A 27,020-nucleotide genomic window follows, 5' to 3' on the forward strand; every position below is an offset into this window, starting at 1 on the left:
TCAAAAGAAAAAAAAAGGCTTGTAATTACTATAATGCTAATTTCAGTCATGATAAACACAACTTACCCAGCTTCTGTCTAATAACATCTGATGCAAAATGCTGCTGGTTAATCATCTCAGAACCTGTGTTGTCCAACACCACAATGGCATTTGAATGAGCTGCCACTTCTGCCTCAAAGGCTTGGTGTTTCTGGATTTTGGCCTGGAGATTGGTAGGATCTTTGTAGCTCTCATCTGATGCAGCTTGCAACTTCTCATGAATCCAAGACTCCAACTCGTCAGCATCTCGTTTGAAGTACTGAAATAGCATCAAGTGGTTAATAAATGCAAAACTACAATTTGGATAATTTAACACATCAATATGACCTGTATAAACACTAGCATCATAAATATATTTTAATCCAATCTTACCTGGAACTTCCGTGAGTCTTCAAGCTTGTCCCTTTTAAGACGAGCATCAGATCGAAATTGGGAGTACCTTGAGAGAACCTGGTCTCGCCGATCCTGGATGTCTTCAGCGGTCTCCAAGATCCGCACTTCTTTCACAACAACATTTCCCTCCATTTTGATTATCTCCTCCTACTTCCTTTCCGTACAGTGCTTTCAAGTCTAATGAGTTTTTTTAAATCTATTATTAAATTCAATGACCCCAACTTGCTTTTGTGAAAGTTCTATGTTATTGTGCTTATGACGGCTACTAGCACAATTAACATAACTTCACAATTTACTGCAAACAGGAATCCCACAGCCTGCAAAATAAATCTTATAAATAAACAAAACAATAAAAATTCCTATAAAAAAAACATGACCAGAAGGTTTTAAAATAAAAAATTTTAAAAACAAAATGTATTTTTCCCAGAAGATACAAACTTGAACCCTTTAATAAGAGTATGATTTCAGTTTAGCTAAAAATTGGCTGTTAGAATATCAACGAAGTGTGTCTTGTGGTTTCTGGCAGGAGGTGGGGGAAACCCTGCCCCTCGCCAGCACATGAGACATCACTATGACTTTCACCTAGGACTTGCTTAGTGGTTGAGACAGAATGAAAGGCTTGAAGGACTTTAACTTGTCAGAAGAAACTCATTAATTTTAAAATTTCTGATTTATTCCTACACGAACACAAACCTTGTCCTTTGATAGGAGACTCCACATGAGGTGGGAGGAAGCTCCTACAACCAAGTTGGCCATTTTAAAATCCCGGGATGTCAAGCATCAGACTGTAAGAGGGGCAGGATGTTGACTCCTGCCACCTTTAAATTGAGATAAGGATCTCGAGGTTAAACTACATTTCTGTCTATTTAAAGATGGTCATAGAAGAACATCATATCCTTATAAGGATGGTATTATTTAATTATTAATTACTATTTATTAAGTATTAAGTATTAATTATCAATTATTATTATTATTATTTATTAATTGTTAATTATCAATTATTATTATTATTATCATTATTATTATTGTTACTACTTGCTAAGCTACAACCCTAGCTGGAAAACCAGGATGCTATAAGCCCAGTGGCTCCAACAGGGACAATAGCCTACTGAGGAAAGGAAACAAGGAAAAATAGAATATTTTATGAACATTAACATTTAAACATTTCCTCTATAAACTATAAAAACTTTAACAAAACCATGAGAAAGAGAAATAAGATTAAATAGAATGTCAGAGTGTACCCTCTAGCAAGAGAATTCTAACCCAAGGCAGTGGAAGGCTATGGTACAGAGGCTATGGCACTACCCAAGACTAGAAAACAATGCTTTGATTTTGGAGTGTCCTTCTACATATCAATGTAAAGGCCAAAATAAGTGATGGGAGAGATAGTTCCATACCACTATAGAACAGCGCTCAGTGTGAAAGCTTATTAGCATCAATGTTCAATCCAGCAAATAACAGGAAGACTGCTTCACCCCCAGAGAGGAAAAGGAAATGAGTCAAGAAGAGGCAAGTAATGAATCTCTTCAATAATGCCAACAATGCCATGTTGCATAAATAAGATTTTTTTTTTTAATAAGAAAGCAATACGCTTTAAATAGGTTCCTTGTCAAAACTGAACATAAAGCAAAACATTGATAATGAAGTACTCAGAAAACCTAAATTAAGTGATGCAGTTAATGATAGTGAACATTGTCGAAGAGAGAGAACTAATATTTTACCAAAAGTTCTCCAAAGTAATTGCGAGTAAGTCTGTCAATATTTCTATTTTCTTTTTTGAGAATTATAGGTCTGTATTCATTTTGATTTTAGGGACTATAATTTTCTCTTTATATAACATCATAAACCTTTAAATCAATGTGGTGTATGCACATTTTGGTTTACGAGCTACTTCCTGGAACGGATTAAAGTCGTAAACTCAGGTACTGTACCACTGTAACGTCCATGTTGGAAGGTACTGTACTGTACTTAACCTGAGACAATCAGGAATAGTACTGAAGATAGAGACCAAAGCAGCAACTTGATGGTTCTCACCATGCACAGAAGAGTTACTGCACAGGACAGTACAATACTAGTAGTGTACCTGTATACTCATGAGCCTTCCAACCAGTGCTAAAGAAGACACATTCCAAGAAACATGAGAAGCTCGGATATTGCCTGCTGCAAGTAGAATGAACAGAAAGAGAAGAGAAGGGTGGTCCCCCCCTTTCTCTTGATGACAAAGCAGAAGACCAGACAAGCTTGAGTGTGAACTAGAGAAATGTCAGGAGCAATATTAAGAACGACTGTAGGTCAACTACCACACCCACAGTCACTTCAGGGAATAGCAACCCCACCTGGAGGATTCCTTTTGGTGACAACATTCCAGGAATATTTCTTACATATCCTACGCAGTAAAGACAAAGGGAGATGAGAAAGAAGGGGAGGCTAAGGAGAAAGTGTGTTTAAGTATGAGATGATGAAGAAGAGAAAAATAAAATGCACTTGCACTTAAACTTTCTTCCATGAGTTACCTAAATCTTCCAACACCAATGAGGATAAAGTCAATGAAGGTGTTCAAAAAAATAGAAGATAAAGAAACAAATTTAGCAAGAGGACTGATGTGGATTCCTGGTGTAGCAAATATAGAAAAGGAAATTCTAGCCATGGCTAAATGCTCTAAGCCACCAGGGAAAGAACACAAAGCAAAACAAGGAATGGCCCAAGGGCCTTCAGTACTACAGTTTCCCAAAGCAACCAAGTTGAAGAGACTAACGAGAAAAGACCCAAAACAAGAAATGATGGGCATCACAAAAGTTGATCCTAGAAGAGCCATACATATAAAAGGGGGTTTATTTCTATCTGACAACACCGACGGAGTCGAAAACTATGCAAGAGATAAACCGGCACACTTCAAACAAGTCACTCCAATGACATAAACCTAGCATTTTCAAAATGAGCAGAAAGAATCAGGATTAATGTTCAATGGACCCACACACACATTATCAAGCCCAGGACATCATTACTTGGCTCTTCTTACAGGGGAGTGAACACGCGTCCCATTCAAAAAGAAGGCCAAAGTGACTATCAATAAAGTAATATCCATGTTTTAAAGATTTACAACTCCAATAATACAGTCAGAGGAAAAGTGAAGAAACCAACTTGGTGGTGCATTTACGACTCCGCACACCCCAAGTAACAACAGTACACTGTTAACAAGGTTCAAAAACTAAGGCAACATGTGATGAAGTGTATCTACAGTACACTGTATAAAAGTCAAAGGTTGTATTCATAAATACCATACTACAATACTGTATTCTAATTCAGTTCCAAATGAATGTAATAAAGTACTGTACTGTGCAATAATAACTCGCCCTATATTCTTAATTTATTTCAAGAGGATCGACATGACATTTTTTTATGTAGGTAAGATTTTTGCCCAAAAACAAACTTATATGTTCCCTATAAAGGCATTGAACAATAAAAAAATACTTAACAACCTGCAATCATTTTATAAAAGCCAAATAACCACATCGAAAAGCTTTCATGTGAAGAACAGTACTGTACAGTAGAACCCGTCATCATTAGTGTAAGAAATAGAAACCGATGTAAGGTCAGACAAAACAGCATAAGTGGATTTTTTGTATTTAATACCTAAGGATGAGCGATGAAAAGTTGGAACTGAGGTCTGTTGAACCAACAAACCAACATAAAGAGGGGTAATAACTCGCAAAAGGGATATGAAATTTGTGAAGAAAATCAAACTTGTTCCTTTCTAAGAAATCAAGATGAGCTGTTAACTATCACCAATACAGTACTCTATGACTACAGTATAAGATACCAATAACATTCTTGCACACAGACCTTGAAGAAAGTCTAGCACACAGCAGGGGTACTGAACGTGAGGAATCATATGCTCCATACAAATTAGTGTTTCGTAAGTAGACATCAGAAGCATAAATAACCACACACCACACAATGCTCCACTTACAACATATTACAGTATAATGGTAAAGTAGACCTCTATAAAATATCGTTATCTTTTTATCAAATCATCAAATATCATGAAATATTTAAAATGTACTGTGCAATCTGAATAAATTCATAAATATATAGAAAAAATAACTGTAAAAGCCAACATAAAAAATAATCTTTTTATCATTATTTCATACAAAAGATAAGACATTCAATAACGGTAAGTAGAGATAAGGAAATAATGCGGCACAATGCCTCCAGTCTTAAGTTATCACAAACTCTGTACATGTACATGACTGAACTGTGCTTCTCACTTTCAAACGGAGAACATAAGGAACAGTAAACTTCTTAAAATTGCAGTAAAAGCAAGCTGGTACTACATACAAATGTTGGCAAAGCAGACTTACTGGCTCCTTTCATTTCCTAAATATGTACAGTACGGTAAGAAAGGACTACAAACGCAACACTGAATAAAAGGGAAACCAACTTAACAAAATGTTTGTGTGACTGCTATCAAAACAAACATAAGACAAAATACTTTAGTCTAATTCTAAACTATTGTATCATAATACTGGAAGAAACATCACAACAAATACCAACAGAGTTCACTGAAAATAAATACGATGCACTTTAATGGTTTCCTAATACAAATTAACTACACTATTGAATACTGTATACTGTATCTTATTTTCAAAACACCACTAAGCCATTGTATTTTAAATGAAAATGCCAATTAATGACATACTTCCTAATCCTTCAAGTTTCTAAGGCTGTAATACTGGTGGATGGTGGCATCCAGTGGTACCCAAGATGAAATGTGACACCAAATGAAAGAGGGCAGTGGGGAATGATATGTAGGCACCCCACCCTAGGCGCTAGTAGGGAGGAGGAGGGTAGACTCTGAGCAGGACGTAGTCAGTCAGGAATGTTGGTGGGTGTGGAGTAATCAAGTTTATCAAATGATTTATCATGGCTGACATTATCAAGGCTTATCCCTGAATAACAGAACTTAACACTTATGTGTTGGCACAGTTTTTACCAACACTTATTTATGAAATTTTCAGTACTGGAAAACAAAAATAGAACTGTAAACTTTTATATGCTGAACTGTTCAATAAGATACCATATTTAGGATAGTGTATTTGTATATGGTTAAAATTCCAATTATATCTTCTTAAACATGTACAATATCCAAGAACATTAAGCAATTAGGATCACACAGTTGGGATGGTATAAGTTTCAAGTGCACACCGTACTGAAGGTTCTTAGCCATGTCCCTTAAGCACTAACTGTTATTGTTTTTTCCCTTTTATAATTCATCTGTTCCCTCTGTTTTCTCAATCTATTACATTTCTTTAATGTTAAGCTAATTTTCAAACTCAATGCATCTCATGAAATGTGACTAACCTTGCTCAACTAATTTGTAATCATTGTAACAATGTTATGCAATTAGGCTAAACCTTGTAAATGACCAATGAAGCTGTTCTAAAAATTCCCTACATAATAAAGTACATAAAGTTCAAAATAGGGTTTTTGCTTCCATTTCTAAATGATTACAATAAAACATATTTAGTTGTATTATCATGATATAACTATCAATAGCAAAAGTAAAAACTGAATCATTTTGTTAGGCATTATTTCTATGCATCATAAAGATTCTCCTCTCCCTCCCTCTTCTTTCATAATACCAGAAGCCTGTACCTTAATGACGACAGCTACTGTATATAGATCAAACTAACAGCCTTCCCACACAGGGTCATCCTTTTGGGGGATGCGGAGGACCGGAGGAGTGCAATTGCCATCTTAGCTCGCAACAATGATTCTCATTAAGGCACTTTTACCAAATGTGATCTTTCCAGAATAAATTATTTGCTATCTTTAAATACCCCAGAAACTAATCTAACAAACTAAATATTTCTTAACAAATTTTGCCACAGAAGATACCTTGTCATCCATATTGTATTTAGGATAAAAATTGGATATCACCTTAAAGACATTATAAACTTTCTTTGATTCTAATTTTTCTTTTATAAAAGACTACTTTCCCACATAGCCTTATCAAGACATTAGTACTTTAAAAGTAGGCCTATACAAATACATCAATCTTTAATGTCTACATAATGTATGAAGTCATGAAGTTTTAGTTTCCCTTAGACTACATATAATTTTGGAAACCCTCCTACTGTACATGTAATCATTTGATTCATAAAAAAAGATTATTCAATTAGTTAATAATAATTCACATTTTTCTATAATATTGTGAGCTTCTATCCCATGATTTAATGTCCCTCTCAGTAACATGCCACCTTAAATCTTAGTTCTTTTTCATATGAAATCCTAAAGACAACTACCTTTCCCTAGTCATTATATGGTCTGACAAGAAATAAGAAAATATTCCCAACCAAACCATAAGAGAATAATGAAAAGCAAAATTTAATCATTTCAGGAAGATACCACATTACCTAAATTATAATTAACTATAAATATTTAATAATTTCAGGAAAATAGTGTAATGCATTACCCAAAGAACGAAAAATTTAATGAAATATTCACATTCTGAAACCACAAGTCTGATATATTATTCTTCTTTAAATGGAAAGTCTTATAATTCCCATAGTAAAACAGTTCCTTCATTAATTCAGGATTAGACTAGAAAGGGGCTTTACAATGCCTATTTCACACAGCTTTCGATAATAAAAAAGGACAGTATATCTCTATACCATATACAAGACACAATTGCACACTATAGAATACAAACAGGTATGTCAGAATGAAGGGAGTTATTAATATATCCATAGGAACTAGTTAGTTAAAATTATAAAATAATAAAGAAAACTTGGCCTCTATAACAGCCTACTGGTACACTTTCATCTTTACCTGCAAAGACCTTGAGTTCTCTAGCATATTTGATGAAGATACTTTTTTCGATCATTATCTTTACGAAATATTAAAAATAATTACAAGAAAATGTACAATTACAGTATAATACAAAAGCTATTAATTATTTTACGTGTCCTAGTTTTCTGGAAGTATAAGGTACTATTCACCATACCTATTCCAAATTGAAAACTATCTCAGTAAACTGATAATTAAACTAGAAATAAGATAACATGATTAATCAACTAAGCAACAGGAAAGATAATTGCAGATGAACCAGTATGGATGCAGATTTCCTCAAAAGAAAGGCAGGAAACGCCCTAGCGGAAAAAAGTGGGTGGAGACTAGTAACAATTAGGGGCATGCACTATGCAGACTGCTGCAGTCATTTGTTCATTTGTCACAGACGGTGAAAGTAAAATTATTAATGCAATTGTGGACACACCCACTTTCCTGTCACCCATTTTAATACACAGTATCGATAATTATCCTTAAAACTAGTTAAAACATCACAAGCGTCAATGAATATCAAAGTATAATAAGCTTTCTAAGGAGAAAATGCAATAATACTCCCGTGTATAGGTGCCGTTGAAGTTGGTTGCTAAATTTAGCTCTTAGCTCATTGCCAAAGATAACCTTGTTGTTATACGAATTACTACGGGTGAACACGAGAGACATCTAAAAGGCTCAACTGTGATAACAGACCCTCAAATACAAATTATATAAACCGTTGATGTGTTCAAGCATAACCTAAATAAAAGAAAATCTTACATGCCTTGACCCACCCCACCCAACGAAAGTGACAAGACACCACTTTATTATTATTATCAAATATTAAGTTTTATATCTCATTAGAACCAATCTTCGGAATTTCAAAGCTTACAAAATAAAATAATTCATGCAATAAATTGGTAAAGCAAAACAATGATGTAAAGCTAAGGTTTGATGACTAAAATGAGGAGTAAATAACACACAGACGGCAACTCCTAATATCGATGAGGTCATCACACCAAAGTCGGTTAACTTTTGACATTATAATAAACTAATCCTATCATGGATTAAAAATCTTGGCCACAGATAAAACATACTTTGTATAAAACGACAAACGGACTGTCACGGTTATCAATCCATCTAAAACACTGTTTAATAAGATATAACACGAGTAACATGGAGGGTGGGGCTTGGATTTGGCCGCTGTCTGGCCTATTAAAGCTACTTTCGACAGCAGGGAAACTGCCCATGCACTATTTATTCTAATCGGAGTATGCTATAGGTTTTGCTCCTATAGTAGCAGTATTCTAAGATTAACAGTGACACTATTTACCTTTAAATTTCCCGATTTTATGAGGTCGTTGACGGCTAAGTCGACCTCCACTCACAACTGTCTGACGGCTGATGAAGCTCAAGTGGCTCTTCTCATAGGAAGTTCGTCCCGTAAAATATACCATTGTTTACATTTTAAATTAACCACTCAAAATTGTTTGTTATCTCTCATATTAATTTTTAATTACAATTTTTAAAATCTATTTCATATGTACCAGATACAGGCCCATTTGCATTCTAAACTAATGGAGAAAAGAAAATATAATCTATTATTTATAGGGGGAATGCGCACAGAATAGAAGAGCTACAATTTTCTATAAACAAGGTTTAAGGGGTGACTGTTGCGTTGTTACTCACGTTGCATTTGTTAGATTGCATATGTGTAAATTATATCACTTTAGGAGTATTTGATAATTATACCCAATAGTGTGATTGTTAGTCACAATAAAGAATTATAGATTCTGCATTTGAAGTTCAGTGCAAATATTGATTGCCTCAAATCAAGCTGGTGATATTGAATTTTTTTCAAACTGGTAATGGGACTTTACAATTCTTTTCAAGATTAAAGTATCTAGAGTTATGGCTGAGCATATACCACAGTATCTCTAATGTATTTTTAGTTCTTTTATAAATATTACAATCAACCAATACTGAAGGTTATTTGTCCTTATTTGTTCATTTGTCTACAAAAGAAAAAAAAAACTTGCTTGCAGATGTTGACTACAGGACAGACTATTCACCATTGTACATTAGCCTATACGAAAATGTAATATCAGGTTTCCAATAATTAATCAAATATATGGTCCTTCTAACTCGCATTTTTTCCGTCTGCTTAGCTTTCTTTTGAATATTCATATCATCAGAAAGTACCAATTTCATGTTAGAGATCAGCAGAATAATTTTTCGTCTGTAAGTCAAATACTGCAAAATATAGTAAAATACAAAATAAAAAGACAATTTGCATCTTATAGCAGAATATAAGGAGGAATAAATAATCAAGTAGAATGTAAGGTGTAATAACATGAGCATGAGAAAATGTTTATGCTTATATTACAAATCTATTGGTGAGAGTAATTATTGGTATATCACTATCAAACAGATCTGGGAAAAAGTATATTTTCTTCCGTCCGTTACATATTATACCCTGCCCTACATATACACACTTCTGCAAATCGTTTTTTTTTTTTTTTTTTTTTTTTTCATAACAGAATTAATGTGGTCGATTTAATTTTACTCACTTAGTTCGCTTCTTGCATTAGAATGAATTATACTTACAATTTGGATGCGGCTGGTGCTAGTGCTGTGAAACCGTTCAGCACAATTATGGGTGGGACTGGAGGACTTGCAGTTAATTGACGTTAAAAGAGGATGGACAGCAAAATAAATTTTATGATGCAGGGAGCATTGTTTACTTGAATTTTCACTCCATACAGTTTTGAAACATAAATCCAAATTAAGCAATAGATTAGAATTCCAATTAAAGGTAAGTGGGTCTCTCGATTCAATTAATATTATTGGATTTCAATTAATATTATTGGATTTCAATTATTATTATTATTATTATTATTATTATTATCATTATTATTATTATTATTATTATTATTATCATATAAGCTGCAACTCTAGTTGGAAATGCAGGTTGTGATAAGCCCAAGGGCTTCAATATGGAAAATTAGCCGTGAGGGATGGAAACAAGGAAATAAATAAACTACAAGAGAAGTAATGAACAATTTTAAGAATAGTAACAACATTGAAATAGATCTTTCATCCATAAATTATTAAAAGAGATTTATGTCAGCCCCTGCAACATAAAAACCTTCGATGCAAGTTTGAATTAGCTAGAGTATTTGAACATAATTTCATCGAAATTGTGGTTAGTTTTTCAATCAACAACGCATAAATTCTCTGAACTCTCTCATGGCGATACATTCGAGTCCTATGACTGGATATAACTTCCTCAGCTGTGATAGGTTGTTGCCTTTGTTTACTAGATCTTCACAAATACAAATATGAACATCATAACCAAAACAGTCAATTATTCCTTCGAATAATTTCAGTTATACTTGAAATGTAACAAAACACGTATTGCAGTCATGTAATGTTGTAGTTTATTCACTATATAATGGAAAGAAAACAGTAGTATTTATATGAATATCGAATATTAGCTACGTGTTACTCAAACCAGCAAACAGAATTAATCAGTTATTTAGACCAGATTTAGAATTCATCCTACTCCTTGTGACGTCACAAAGACGTATTTTTTGTTATTTAAGATAATTATTTGGTAACTGTAATGTAGCCCTCTGTTAAAATATGTTATTAAAGCATCTTATAAGGGATTGCCCCTATTTACCTGGAAGAAAATGTATCTCTAATTCCCTTACAAGAAAAATTCTCGGGTCCCTTCCTCCCATAGTTAGAGCGTTTGAAACCGATATCATGGAACTACGTGAAGGTTTTTCAAACAGCCACCCATAAATCCCCGGAACTCTCTTTAGGCGGGAGATTCCAGTCATCTGATTGGCTGTTTCTTCTAAGCTGTGATTGGTTGTTGCCCTTATTTACAAATTCACGCATACACATCTAACATCGTAGCCAGAACTCAGTTAATTATTCCTTTAAAAATGACGTATTTATTCAGCTAACGCATTTGAACAAGATTCATTATCTTTTTAACTACTGAATTAATAGTATTGTGAGTTCGATTATGTAAAAATTTTAATATTTAAGTGTTAATTTATCTAAAATAAGTATAGGTATTTCACCTCTACACAGTTGGATTCATTCATAAAATACGAGATTGCATGACGTCACATATAACCACCAATCATAGCAGAGGATGAATCACCCAATGAGACGTCAGATATTTCCCGCTAAGGAAAGCATAGGAGATGGTTCCTTGGACTTATGGGCTCCTATTTTCCCTTTTACAACAATGAATGATAGATCCATTTTATTACCAAATGATTATTTTAAGTTTGTTTCCATAAAATTTGTAGTTTTTTAAGTAATAATTTATCTGGAATAGGTATTTCACCACTACCAAATATAATTTATTCTAAAATATGATTGCATGACGTCACATACAACACCAATAGACAACAGAGAACGAATCAGTCAATGAGATAATAGATATTTCCCGCTAAAATGCAAAAGGGAGAGGGTCCTTCTCATTTATAGGCTGCTGGCGAACGAATCAAATTCAAAGATCAGTTTTATCACTAAATATGTGTCGAGTTTGTTTCCATTAAAGTTCCAATCTTTCAGTTGTAGTTTATCTGAAATATGCATATACACTTTTGGTATTAAACCTTACAACTATGTATTTCCTAATAAAGATGATGATTTGGTAATGATCTGTTCAATTACATTATAGACCTACTTGAAATGTAACGACTAAATTCATATAATTCCTTCACTATTAAACTCGATATGATAACAGCATCTATCAATGTGTTACTCAATACCTCACTCAAACCAAGAAAACCAAGTCGATTATACCAGCTGCTTTTAAAATTCATCCTCCTCATTATGACGTCACAGACTTATTTTCTCAATATAGATTATTTTTGGTGATCAGATATTACCTCGAATACAATATGTTATAAAAATATCCTATAAAGGGATTGTTTCAATACATTTGAAGAAATATATCTCTAACTCATTTAAAATAAAACAATCCTCAGCTCCGTTCCTCCATAGCTAGAGCGTTTAAATAAGATTTCATGATAACACTGGTAGGTTTCTCAAACAGAAACTCATTAGTGCGTTCTCAAAACGCTCTCCCTGTGGCAAATTAAAGTCCTCTTATTGGCTGTCTTTCTCGGCTGCGATTGGTGGCTGCCTTCCCTAACTGCAGCTTCACTGAGACACGCACATCTTACATAGTAGCCAGAACGCAGTCAAATATTCCTTAAAGTATGATGTATTTATTTACTTTATATCCTTCAACTAGATCCATTATCTATTTATTGTAACTCAATAACCATTTTAAGTTTATTTCCAAGAAAAAGAAATTCTGTAATAATTGTGAAGAAGAATTCTTCACAATAATTCATCTGCAATAAGTACAGGTTTTTCACCACTACCCAGCTAAATTCATTCATAAAAATACGAATGCATGACGTCATATACCCACCAATCCAAGCTGAGAAAGATTAAGCCAATGAGACGCCAGATTATTTACCGATAAAATACTTTAATTTAGAGGTTTCTTTTAATTTATGGGCTGCTGTTGGCGAACAAGTTACATTCACACGAGGCATTCCGTTTAGGCGCACTAACTAATTTCCTCTGGTTTATTTTATTATATGAGCTGCTTGCTGTATATGGACAAGTCATATTTATGCGAGTAATTTCAACCAAACGCTCTAGCTAATGGGTTTTATCCCAATTTATCGTACACATGACAATATCTAAGTAGCTTGAGTAGAATAGTTCCTTACTTTTATATCTTTTAGATATCATTCAAATGTTTATCAATTACAGACTTTCCCTGTAGTAATCACACTTTCTTCAGTTAATAATCATTTGAAGTTCATTTCCATGATAATTATAATTGTTCAGTCATAGTTTATCTACAATAAGTATAGGTTTTTCACCACTGCCCAGTTAAATCGAATCATAAAAACTACGTTTGCAAGACGTCACATACAATCACAAATCAGAGCTGAAAAAGAATCAGCCAATGAGATGCCTGATATTTTCCACTAATAAATGCAGGTGCTACCTCAGAGGGTTCCTCTCTGATTTATAAGCTGCTACTGGCGAAAGAGTAACAATGAGTTGGATTTCGTATGATTTTCTTTTTACTGTCATACATATAACGATGATATTCCAAGTAGCTTGAGAAAAAAATATTTTCATTCAGATGTTTACCAATTAGACTTTCCATTCAATAATTAAACTTTTCTTTTAGGAGAAACGCATATATGATTTTTATATAATTTCTATTATAATCATAACTTTTATCATACTAGTTATAATTTTGAATAGTTTGTGTGGAAATGTTTAGAATTTTTAGTTCAAATAGCTTATATTGGTTTTATAACAGAAAACTACCTGAATTTAGAAGCCTAAAAATAATACTTAGTAAATGGCAATATATAGGATGTGTATGGACCTTTATTTCCATTTCCTTTTTGTGCTTGTTTTGTTTAAAGCATTACTAAAACAATGGCTAAAATACAGAATACAGATGAAGTGGTCTCAGCAGAAAAATGTCAATTCATTATTTCATTTCGGCAGGGATGAAAGCTTCTTGTTTTTGTCTGTTTCCTTTATAAACTGGGATGATCGAACTGTTAAGAAATCAAAACATCATCAGCAAAACTGATTGTTGAACAGACCTACTTGTAAAATTTTCAATTTTTAATAGTCAAATTCTCAACCTAACCTAGTAAAGTGCACGCATCGGCGGATCCTTAACAAACTATCGATTGCCAAATAGGCTGTAGATTAATTTCCTTATGTCGAGATAAAGGTGTAGGCCTACTTGGTGATCAGTGTTAAAACGTTTTTGATAAGTCCCACCAGACTGTACTTTACTTAGTAGGTAATAGGTTGGCCAAGGCACCAGCGACCAGCCATCCATTGGAGATATTACTGCTGGAGAGTTATTGGGTCCTTTGTCTGGTCTGACAGAATTACATTGGAGATATCTCTCTCTCTCTCTCTCGTGGCGAATGTTTTTTCTTTTCTTTTTTGCCTACACATACAAAAAAGTCTGGCCTATTTTCTTCCCACATTCTCCTGTCCTCATACACCTGACAACACAGATTAACAAATAATTCTTGTTCAGTGGCTACTTTCCTCTTGGCAGCTCTACTAGAAGGACACCTCAAAATCAAACCATTATTCTCTAGTCTTGAGTAGTGCCATTGCCTTTGTACCATGGTCAACCACTGTCTTTGGTTAGAGTTCTCTTGCTTAACGGTAGACTCAGGCACACTATCTTATTTCTCTTCATGGCTATTCACTTTTTTATTTTATATATGATATATCTAATTTGATGTTGTTTTTAAAGTATTTCATCTTAATGATTAATCACTTCTGTTGTAGTTTATTTCCTTTCCTACCTGGGCTATTTTTCCTTGTTGGAGCACTTGGGCTTATAGCATCTCGTTATTCCAACAAGGGTTGTAGCTTAATTTGCAATAACAATAATAATAGGCTGAGTCAAGTAACATTTTCAAAAAGTTTGATTTTCACAAATTGATGAATTTGAGAACTATAGCTTAGCATTGGAGTCTGTGAGTTCACTCAGAGCCAGGGGTGACCAAAACATCTCGTAATTGATGGGCTTGTCGCATGTCCCTTATTAACCATTCCCGGGATGCCTTTTGCCCTGTATTTTCTATATTTGAAAAAAATACATTATAATAGTGAAATTTTAGTTACGATACCTTTCAAAGTAGAAAAACGTGCTTGATTGTAATATTGTAATGCTTTGACATATGTAATGAACAACTGTTCGTAACAAAATCTACAATAAACACACTTTCAAAACAAAAGTCAACGAAGGTCCTGGACAATATGGACACAGATGAGAAGGATTTTGCGCTGCATCACCGAGTGCATAATTTCACATAAGTTGTGTCTGACTCTATATTGTTCAACAACCTCTCTGATTTATGTCTTTATTTCAATTTTCAAAATCTGGACACCCTAAGAATGATACCGATAAAATATTACATCAAGCTGCTTACTCAGTTCAACAACCTTTTTCATGACAATCAACTGCCTTAAAGCCTTTAAAATCATTTACAAACTGGGACACATTTTTCCACACACCATTCAAGTCTGTCTGCTTCACTTCAGCCCAAGCATCAGCAATGTTCTTCACAGCTAAAACTGTTGTAGGACTTCCAAAAATCCCTTTAGAGTCAAGTCCAGTTTGTTTTCACTTGCTTCTAAGGTCATGAAAAGAGTCCTTTGAAGATAGCAGCCCTTGAAAAAGCAAAAGCACCATATTCCAGAGTGAAAAGGGGCAGTGATATTGGGTGAAAGGTAGACCAGCTTGATATCTGGATCAGTCATCCGAATGAAGTTCATCAGAGGCATTGTACAGCACTAAAAATAATTTTAACAAAAAACTTTTGGAAGGACAGTACAGCTCCAATTCTGGCACAAAAAAAATTTGGTGAACCAGTTTTAAGTATCACCAAAGTCATCTTGGATTTTCAGATGACAGGCAGTCGACCTTTCCAAATGCCCTAGAGATCTCTTGGATTCTCAGCCTGATACACCAGCAGGGGCTTAAACCTTATGTAGAGTTCAATGTTAAGATAATTTGCATACTCCTTAACATGCATGAACTAACTTCTACTAGTCCCACTCTCCTCACCTTCACTTCGTTCTCCCTTTTCTTCTTACAATGTGTCTAACAATATTTTGGCTTTTGCTTGTATTACCATAAAGTTCACTGGGATATGCCATTGTCTCTTTTCTACTATGCATGGAATAAATAATCTCTCCATCTCAATGTTGAAACAACTAAGCTGTTTTTTAATGACTGTTTTATTGGAGCAGATTCCTTTACATGCTCAAAGACACAATCTTTATTCTTGATAATCGTAGCGACACTCAAGTGACTAAGATTGAGGACATGGCTGATGTTTGTCAGAGTTTTGCCCTTTTCACAATCTCTAATTTTACTTCCATGGTAATAGCTTTTGTTTTCTTTGATGCACTGCCATCATTGTCTGCCTTCCACTTGTGAGTCATGAAGAGCAAAGAGTTACAGGGAAAAGTAACCGGACAAGTACAAAGAAAATAATACAAAACGGTTATACACAGCAGGATGGTCTTAAGATGTTTCCTTCACTCAGGCACTGCATTACTCTATTTTCTTTCCCCACCAAAATGAAATATTGGTCTACAGAGCAAAAACTAGTCAAGCTAATGGGGGATTCTGTTGCAACACATTAGCTACTTGTACAAATCTGATTGTCTGAGCAATATTACAGGTCCTTTATCCTTTCCTCTTTGGTCATATTTCCAATATAACTTTAAAAGTAATATTCTTGTCCATTCTCTAACCTGGAGTCTCACCAGATCCATTTGTGCTACCTTTGGAGTCTAGTACATATTCAAGATATACTAATACTCACCCTACGTCATTAATTGGTTCAAGGAGATTCGAGGCAAGTTGTTTTTCTTATATGTAGGTTGGATTTTCACTTTATAAGGTGACATACTGTACAGCATACATTCCCTATACACATACTGTACTGAACATGAAAAAGAGAAAAGATACTTACAACCAGGTATCATTCTACAAAAACTAGATACCTATATGAACAAGCTTCCATGTGAAGCAATGTACAGTACAGTACTTCACCATTATTGTACGACACAAAGTCAACTGCGATGAAACTGTGCTTTTTTGGGGAAAAAAATGCCTCGTTAAACGCACATCACAGCAGAAGAAAAGAAACTGAGGTTGCCCAGATTGTTACACTCGGGACGAACATGGGTCTGGAAGTTGATGAGGCCGACATCAATGAGCTTATAGAGGAGCACCAAGTAGAACTTACGACGGATGACCTGAAAGAGTTGGAGGCCATGCAACTGAACAAAGTTCAGGAACAGTTCTCTAGCAGCGAGGGGGAGGAGGATGACCCACTGACACCGACAGAAATTAAGGAGGATCTAGCTGGCTACTATAAAATGGTGGCTCTTGTAGAAAAGACACCCAGAAAAAATTATCACAGGTGTGTTTTTGAATATATAAATGACGTTTGCCCGAGTTATTTCAGGAAAATTTTAAGAAGCAGGCAGAAACAAGCTTCTTTGGACATTTCTTTTTAGAGGCCTTCAGTACTACCAGACCAAGTGCATGATAAAAAACAAAAGAAAAGTGGCAGTGATGAAGAAAATATGTAATTAAATTTAGAAAATACAAAATGTAAAGTGAAAAAAACACAAAATTAGAAAAAAGAAAAAAAAGAAAAGAGAAAGAAAGAAAGAAATTTAATTTTGTTTATTGTAAAGTTGAGTGGTAATATCTCCTGCCATTTATTGATGTGTTTCCTAAATTCAAGAGTTAATGTTTTCGGTCTTCTATTAATCTGTTTTGTAGTAAAGTTGTGTTAACGTTTTCCATTATTTGTCATCCACTTTGCTCTCGGACATCGCCTCACTCTAAAGGTAAGGTTCCACATTTTTGTTACTGTATTTTTCCTGTTTGCTCTAATTATACATTTCTTTTACAGGTAACCAACCAATGGTCAAGTTATTATTAAATGATCCAAATAACTATAGTCATTCATTGAGTACTGTATAGTGGAGTATATCCTTTTTATAATAATTTAATCTGGTGTTTTTTGTAGGGTTTGGAACGAATTAGGCTATTCACATGTAAAAGGCGACACAAGACGAAAAATCATGCTACAAATGCCACTACGAAACCAATTAATTCCGTGTTGTGAGGCATTACTGTATATACTGTATATACAGTATATTTAATGAATATATAATTTTTCTTATACAGCTTTTCAACTCCAAAGAGAAAAGAAGAAATGCCCTTCTTTGCTAGCCCTGATCCACATGTATATGATCTCATGTCATCAGATACAAGTACTGTACTGAGTGTGCTTAGCTTGTGGGATCAGATCTTTATTTCAGATATAGATCAGGGAGACTTCTCAACCAGAAAGTTTTAGTTGTCATTACGCTACACAAGTGTAGGTCAAAGAGTACACAACATCAATTTTATGACTGTGCAGCAGATATTACCTCAAGTACATTTTCTTCAAGTGGGAATTAGAAGAAAAAAATATTTGCAACCCTTTCTATTACCACATGTCTCCAATAGTTTTATCCTTTCCTGAGAGAGAAGTGCTGTTTAAAAGGTTTAAAGCTGCTCATGAATGACATTGCCAGGACAATGTCCTAAAGACTGCCCACATACACATATGATCAGCGCCCAAGCCCGCCCCTCTCTACCCCAGATAGGACCAAGGAGGGTCAAGCAAGGGCTGCTGATGACTACAGAAAGACCTATAGGCTCCCCCAAATGCCCATCCTTAGCTCAGAAGGTTGGTGAGGTTGCAGCGACCAAAGAAACTAAAGAGTTTGAGCAGGGCTCGAACCCCAGTCTGGCGTTCACAAGTCGGGGACGTTACCACATTGGCGTCCCTCTTATACAGAAAGATCAACAGATTGTCTTATTGACTTAGCTTTAGCACTATGAGTATTGCTGCGTCTGCAGTTCCACAAAAAAACCACGTATAAGTTCTCCCACAAGGTATCAGAAAAACATCCATTAAAAAATCCCAGTATACATCTGCTACCTAAACGTTAGCATACCAGCTGAACTTTACATGTTCAAGTGTTGAAAGTGCATCTGGCATTGCTTATTTTTCTGAACATATCCAGGTACTTGTAAGGAAAAATCTCGATTTCAGATTCTCAAGTTATCAATCAGTAAAACCGTCAGAATATAACGAATCTTTGTTTTCACAGGGTGGACCATTATATTATATAGGAAAAGGAGTGCAAAACCATATCTCCTTTTTCCAAGAGTTATCACTCTTGCCTCTTATTGTGAACATCTATCACTTAAATGAAAAGGATTTAGTTCTTTACCAATCATCCCCATCATGAAATTTAAATAGTGTTTGAGTAGAAAGTAGAGTAAAATCCTCAATCATTTTAGAAATAATGTTTAATTGCAAAGATCTAATTTTCATTATTCCTTGGTTAAGAAAGAGGTTAAATAAACCCTTTCTTTCTTAACACATATTATAAATCTATTTCAACAGAATGTAACATGACAACTGATTTCTGTCACTATCCTCTGGTTACTAGTCAGTCTCAACGTGAACGGGAAGAGATTTCAAAGAAAGGAAACCTTCAAATGAATTTCTAAATAAGAATCAGTTTCTTCAGGATCTAAGTCTAGATCTGGATCCTTCATCTTCTATAATAATAGCAGTTTCATCAGAATTTGAGTCCAGGTGAAGCATCACATTTTATGAAATTACAATTCTTATCCACCGTATTGTAGCCTCCCTATGCTCAGGTGACTGGGAAGTGTTGTGTAATTGGTGGTTTCTTGCTAGACCCCCAAAGTGCACATCATGCATTGGGAGCAGACCCTTTCTAATTGAAAGATATACCATGATGCTTCTCATCAAGTCATTTTTAGAGCTAACACTGGGGACATCTAGTGACAGACTGAATCATTTTCTGCCAGAGTTGTTGGATCTAGAGACTGCAACTATATCAGGGTAACCATTCAAATCAGACACTGCTTCGTTCTTTATTCTCAGTGCATTTGCGAAAGAAGTCTCTGACACTCGGGTCACAGAAGGTCTTGACCCTCGAGGAGTGCTAGAGTGCCAATCAATGACGGAAGCCACTTGTCGCTAGCACAGCAGTCGCTACACCCAAGTCTTTGCACTCCACAAAAGAGCACTTTGATTCCACATTCTTAGACTACTGGTACTGAGCTAAGGGTCAGTCTCTTTGGGGTCCAGAGAATCTTGAGCACTCTCTTCCCTCGCATGGACTGTGAACTGGGCAGGCTGATCCTAAGATATATCCTTACTCCATGGATACAAGTGTACATCTAAGTTCCCTGGACCCTGATATGTACTCCTCGGGAACCAAGCTGGAGAGTATATACAGAAGATTAAGTGGCCTACACTCTAGATGGAAAGAAAAGTGAAAGATCTTTCAGCACCAGCTTGGTCATTACCAAAGGCACTGAAGTCTTTAGCCTTAATTTTTCTCTTCAAAGTGAACACTTACCACATATCAGGAGACCATAACCTAAACTCAGCACACTGGGATGATTGCAAATAATCATGCCCTTAAAAAAAACCAGTGGGAATTTTACCCTGCAATTACGTATATCTTGCTTTCCTTCCATGAAGAAAAATGAAGCTAGTTACTACTAAAGACAATTGAAAAGTCCTTCAAAAGAGAGTGGGTGTGGTTGACTACCTCGTGAACAAATCTAACGACCCTTCCATCTCCATAAAAGATATTCCCTATTTTAAAGGACAAAAGGTTTGTATATGCGTAGGAAAATATAGGCAGTATTGATTAAAATGGAAAAAATTCATATCTGGCATAATGTAAAACATTAAGAGGATAGTTGTCTTAATAAAATTAAAAATTAAATCACAATACAAACCCAACCAAAGGACTGAGTGACTATCATTAAATGACGTTATCAATACAAAGTGACTGTCATTACTGGAAAGTTTAACCTTTTAATATGAAATGCTAAAAACAGAATTCTAATAAAATTTATTATATCAATAACTACCTTTAGTCATTATACTTAAATCATTACAGCCACCCGCTTACCTATTAATACCTAGACATTCATATACAGTAAGCTGAATTGTCATCATAAATCTGTACATATGCTAAAAAAAATTCTTAAACAGCAATAAAATAAAAAGTGTGGTGGAGCATGTAAACTATATGACAAGGTACATATTAATATAATAAATCCTATTATCAAAATTATACTTTTACCAATTAACCTCACCCTCAAGTTATCATGCCTGTTACCACACTTTTAGAAGTGGCTATGTAATGGAGAGGGACAAAATATAACCTAATTTCAAAAAGAAATTAAACTCAAACCAACCTGTATTCTATGTTTGCCTTGCCTATGGAACGTTTAGTCATTTCTTTGGTTTATTTTCCATAAGGCTAAAACACATTCCTTCAGTATTATAATAAAACTCTTTATCCAACAACCTTGTAGTTTTCACAAACTTGAGAGAAAATTGTATGCTAATCATGCATCGGATGTAAAATATTAGAATATAACCTCTGGACTAGAGTCAATTTAAAATCTCAAGTAACAAAAACAGCTGAAATAGGAAACTGTAAAAGCGCCAATCAAAACGTGCCAATTATGAATGGCGCCAACCAATGTCTTTCCAGTCACTGGCGGCAAATAAAACTTAATCTCTGAACCAGTGTCTTCTCTTTTCATTCCCTTTCAAAGCTCCTGTGGAAAATAACTTGTAACTTCATTTTTCCAGGGTAATCTGTACATTTCTTTCAACTGCGATTAAAATCTCATGGTTGGCCTCTAGAAGAGAAACAAGGTGAATGTGGAGCTTCATCCAACAGAGGCCCATTCACAGAACACTAAAGACACAAAGGCCTGTTCATAGAGTAACTCGCTGAAACAGATGAAATATCAACTTTTTGCAAGTAATTAGTAATTTTCCTAGCTGTACAAGCAAGCCTCCTTTAAATAGGAGTACTCTATGAAGCATGTGGAATGTGATAAGGTTATATGGAATTGGTGGAAGGTTGTTGCAAGCAACGAAGAGTTTATACATAGGCAGTAAAGCATTGGGATAGGAAATGAAGTGAGTGAGTGGCTTCCAGTGAGAGTGGGACTGAAACAGGGATGTGTGATGTTGCCATGGTTGTTCAATTCATTTGTTGATGGAGTTGTGAGAGAGGTGAATGCTCGAGTGCTTGGTGCCAGGGGTAGATACAATACTTTTAAAAGGATATAATGAAACACAAATATCTATTCCCAGTGTGAGCAGCGAGGCGAGACGAGATTCGACTGTGGCCCTGTTTGGGCAATCCTGTCACCTCTTCATTTTCATCAGCATTTTGGAAGTAAACCAAGCCTCACTGAGAGCGCCTGCCGTGATAAGGAAACTCTTGTTTGACCAAGATGTCATCGTCTTAATTAGTGGAGTCAGCATATTTTGAGAAACCGAGCCTGAGGGAAATCTGTTAGGATATATGTCATCATGGAAGGACACGTGCTGCCCTTTGGTTACGACTTAACACATGGTCCGGATTGCATCAGAAATTTCTTCTAGAAGCTTCCATGGCGTGATCGAAGTGGGCGTTTTTGAGGAAGCCAATAGAGATGCAGAATTGTTAAAAAGAACCTATGAAGATGACCACTGCCCACTATAATTAACTCCGTCCATACATGGGTATATAAACTTCAAGAAGAGATTGTCTAGGGGAGATAGGACAGGACATAAGACAAGAGAGGAAATATGTCAAAAGCAGATAACATCCAAGTCCTAGCAAGTCAACAAAAGCCTATCTCCAAAAGATCCTGCTATGGCCGAGAAGAGACAAATTGAAGCAGCCAGCCCTCCCTGCTTGTAACAAGTAGCAGCCAACATTGCCTGCAGCCTGCCATCGTTCAACAGTATCATTGAATCCTTGGAAGATCTCTGATGTCCCTTTTTTATGCCACCCGTTTTGTGACGTCTTCGAATCCGGTCAACGTGCCAGTTTCATCTAAACTTCAGCCGCCCTCCTGCAACGTTCTCAAGCCTTACTTCAACAGTATCATCGAATTCTTGGAAGAAGACCTCTGATGTCCCATCTTGATGCTACCCTTTTGTGACGTCTTCGAATCCGGTCATCGTGTTAGTTTCATCTGAACTTTAGCCGCCCTTCTGCAACGTTCTCAAGCCTGAAGTCTACATACCACTATCGTCTCAGCAGCTGCAGAAAACTATTCCTAAGTATTTCTACCTTATTGACTGTTGTCCCTTTCTATTGATGTTTTGATTAGTTTGATTTGTCAGTAAAAGTAACCAAAGAAGTAACATTAGTTTTCTTTGTAAGTTTGTGAATAAACGTGTTGTGTTTTTTTTCCTGTGTTTCTTTTTATATTCATTTCCCATATTTCAATCGGTGTTGTTGATATTTATTTTGCATATTAAAAGAACCTATAACAATTTTAGGATCGTAACACTTGGTCAAGGATTGAAACTGATAGATTAGTGATCATCATGAGTGGGAGGTGAATTAGCTGTTGTTAGCAGATGATACTGCATTGGTTGCAGACTCGGAAGAGAAGCTGGGTCAATTAGTGACAGAGTTTGGGAGGGTGTCTGCAAGAAAGAAGTTGAGATTTAATGCAGGTAAGAGTAAGGTTATAAGATGCATGAGAAGATAGGGTGGTGCTAGGTTGAATGTCATGTTGAATGGATATTTACTTGGGGTCTGTTGTTGCTACAAATGGTGTAGGGGAAGCAGATGTACATCAGAGAGTGAACAAAGGATGTAAAGTGTTAGGGGCAGTGAAGGCAGTGGTAAAGAATAGAGGTTAGGAATAATTGTAAAGAGAGTTCGGTTTGAAAAAGTGATTGCGCCAACTGTGATGTATGGATTGTTGTTGTGGGGAATTAAAGTAATGGAGAGACAGAAATTGAATGTGTTTGAGATGAAGTGTCTGAGGAGTATGGTTGGTGTATTTCGATTAGATAGGGTTAGGAACTAAGTACCGAGGTTGAAGACAGGTGTAAGAACTGAATTAGCAGCTACAGTGGATCTGAATGTCTTGAGTTGGTTTGACCATGTAGAGAGATTGGAAAATGGCCATCTGCTGAAGAAGGTGGTGGGAGAAGTATTAAGAGGAAGACCAAGATTTGGGTGGATGGATAGTGTGAAGAAAGCTCTATGCGATAGGATAGATGTGAGAAAGGCAAAAGAGCACGCTAAAAAATAGGAATGAATGGAGAGTAATTGTGACGCAGTTCTGATAGGCCCTGCTGCTTCTTTCAGTCACCTTGGTGACTAATGAGGTAGAAGCAGTAGGGGATTCAGCATATGAAGCTTCATTTGTCGTGGATAACGGAGGATGGTGGGCTGTGGCACCCTAGCAGTATCATCCAAACTCGGTTGAATCCCTCATCAGGCTGGGAGGAGCGAAGAGAAGAAAAGTCCCCTTTTGTTCTTTTTTTTTTATGTCAGCTACCCCCAAAATTGGAGGAAGTGCCTTGGTAGATAGATAGAGATGACTTAAGCATTACCTGCTAGACTAGTCCCTTTTGACATTTGGCCTGAGACAGATGGGTGGTTTTGGCAGAAAGTATAACTTTAAGGACTAAGGATCGCATAACTACAAAAAATACAAATCACTTTTAAAAACTGTGATTTGTTCCAGAACTCAATAAAAAAAATTCATCCTTTAAATAGGAGACTTACCTATTAGTGAGAGGCAGTCACTATGAACCCAACAGACAGAGCAGCAACAATTCTCAATAACCTCTGGGTGCTTCCCCCAGTGAAGAGATGGAGGTCTTAAACCTGTTAAGTGTGCACAGCCAGGTTCTGTGCTTAGACCAGGAACTCTGGCACAAAACTGAAGGCAACCTCCAACCCTCCTTGAGAATGACAAGTTACATGCAAAATACCATAAAGTTCCCATACTCACTTAGCTGAAACTAGGGCTAGAAAAGAGACAGTCATTTAGAGTTAGATCTCTATCTGAGATACATGCGCACTTACTCTATGATAACCTACATTTCCATGTTTATTTGTTTTGCTGCTGATTACAGAATAAAATGCTCTCAAAAGTTTGCTTTTTTCCCTATAGTATTTCACTCTAAACAAAATAATTTCTATTCATTATGAAGTGATTATCGAATAATTTTCATAAGTTTCTTGTTACATTATTTTACTAAAAATAAGAGTAAAGCACAATGATTCTGAGTAAAAAAAAACTTTTATATTCACTGTGAAGTGATTATGTGATTGCTTAATGAGAGATGGCCATTAAAAGATACAAAACTACTTGTCAGTAACAGACCTTACGACTTATGTCATACAGAAATGTAAAAAAAATATCAGATTGTTTCCTCGGGCAATAGAAGTTGATTATTATGAATAATTATAAGGCATACATATGATGAGCAAATCCCTTTCCTTCTGATGATAATAGAATATGTTTCTGGAGAGAAAATCAATTTTCTTCCTACTGTATTTAGGTCTGTTTCCAAATTGACTTCTAGTAGGTCTAATCATTCGATAATATCAAAGCTTATGTCGCCATATTTGGTGTGGCAATGAACAACACATTGCAAGTTGCAGTAGTCTAGAGACAAGTCGATGCATTGTTAGGAAAGCACTAAGGTGCATTTTAAGAGTTGATATTCAAATGTAGAGACTTAACAACAAAAAATTTTTGAGCTTATAGTAAGGGAGTGTTCTAGTATGTGAAATGGGAAAAGGGGGAGTGGACCCTAACTAAAAAGGAATCACTACTTATTCATTCCAAGTTTTGTTTTTTCTGGTCACATATTCTAAACTGAAGGAACTAATTTAATAAGGAAATTAGAACGAATGATAAACTATGGGAAAGCAAATCCATTAAGCCTAGAACTGAATCATTACTTAGTTATTTTAACCGAGCTACAAAATCGTATAGAGTTGGTCATGCCACCAAAGGAAAAGCTCTTGCCAATGTATTAAGTAATGAGGGGAGTGATATGCACTAGAGTAAGAGTTGTACAGAGTGAACAAGTGTGGTCGGCTAGGTTCAGTGACTGGAAGCACAGAGAGGGGACCAGTCACTGACTGGCTCGGCACAATCCACAGCACATAGGACAGACTGGTGGTATCTATTTGTTAAAGAAATACTTTGTGAAAGAAGAGGTACTCTATCTTCTAGGTAAACAGTGAGAGATGGCATTGAAGCTCATTAATCCCTTAGTAGTCGCCACAAGGGGCCTTGTGATCAGCTGTTGGCCATGCTTGATAGGCCGTTGCCCCAAAAGGATGTCAGCCCCGCATAATCAGCTGTCGCACCTAGGGCTGTTAGCCCCCAGAGAATAGCCATAGGCCACGTGTTCATTTATCAGTATGGGTGGGTCCAGCACAGCCACAAGGGAAGGGGTACAGACCCATGGCTCCATGCCCTGATCTACATGATATAGTACTGAATGGGATTCTATTCTATCTAATTTCTCTTCCTTTTGTTTTGTTAAAGTTTTTATAGTTTATATAGGAAATATTTATTTTGATGTTGTTACTGTTCTTAATATCTTATTTTTCCTTGTTCCCTTTCCTCACTGGCCTATTTTCCCTGTTGGGGCCCCTGGGCTTATAGCATCTTGCTTTTCCAACTAGGGTTGTAGCTTGGCAAATAATAACAATAATAATAGAGGAAAGAGCGATCAAAGTAATTCTTATCTTCGCTACCGAGTTGGCTTTTCCAGCACTGTCCTGGGTGTCTCTCTTTTCTCGGTGGCTAGGGAATGTTATGGCAACAAATTTAAGAGAGAGGATACAACAGTGTGGGTTTGAACAAATCTTTTTACTGTTTTTATAGATGTCAAGTTTTCACTTCTACTTAATAGCTTGTTCTATTCAGAGATAAGATTTATGTAAATAAACTATAGCTATGAACTCTAATCACAAAATAACAACTATAGCTAGCAGCTATAATCACAATATATAACTTCAATCACAAATTAACAACCACTATATAGCGAAAACTTTAATCACAAAATAACAACAATAGCTACCAATTCTAATCACAATATACTGTATAGGTATACAAAACAAAAAATAAGCATTTGTATTAAATTAAGTATGAATACGCCTAAAATTGAATTAAACTCAAAAGGTCTATTGATAGCTTATGTCATCATAGAGACAATGAGTAATATAGAATTTTTAAAATA

General features: G+C 35.6%; 1 protein-coding gene across 3 annotated transcripts in view; it reads right to left on the bottom strand.

The window, feature by feature from the left end:
• Positions 1 to 8,717, bottom strand: part of alpha-Spec (alpha spectrin) — a 45,931-nt gene extending 37,214 nt beyond the window's left edge. For 2 of the 3 annotated variants that reach the window (XM_068372703.1, XM_068372701.1), the window contains exons 1-3: positions 8,588 to 8,717; positions 412 to 749; positions 67 to 298 (exon numbers count right to left, since the gene is read on the bottom strand). In XM_068372703.1, the coding sequence (XP_068228804.1) occupies positions 67 to 298; positions 412 to 564 (385 nt within the window). In that variant the 5' untranslated portion in view covers positions 565 to 749; positions 8,588 to 8,717. Of the gene's footprint in view, positions 1 to 66; positions 299 to 411; positions 750 to 5,131; positions 5,251 to 8,587 lie in introns of those variants that run through there. The other variant, XM_068372702.1, reaches the window with a different exon arrangement.
• Positions 8,718 to 27,020: the final 18,303 nt, after the last annotated feature.

Source organism: Palaemon carinicauda, chromosome 4 (genome assembly GCF_036898095.1).
Source record: "Palaemon carinicauda isolate YSFRI2023 chromosome 4, ASM3689809v2, whole genome shotgun sequence".
NCBI lineage: Eukaryota > Metazoa > Arthropoda > Malacostraca > Decapoda > Palaemonidae > Palaemon > Palaemon carinicauda.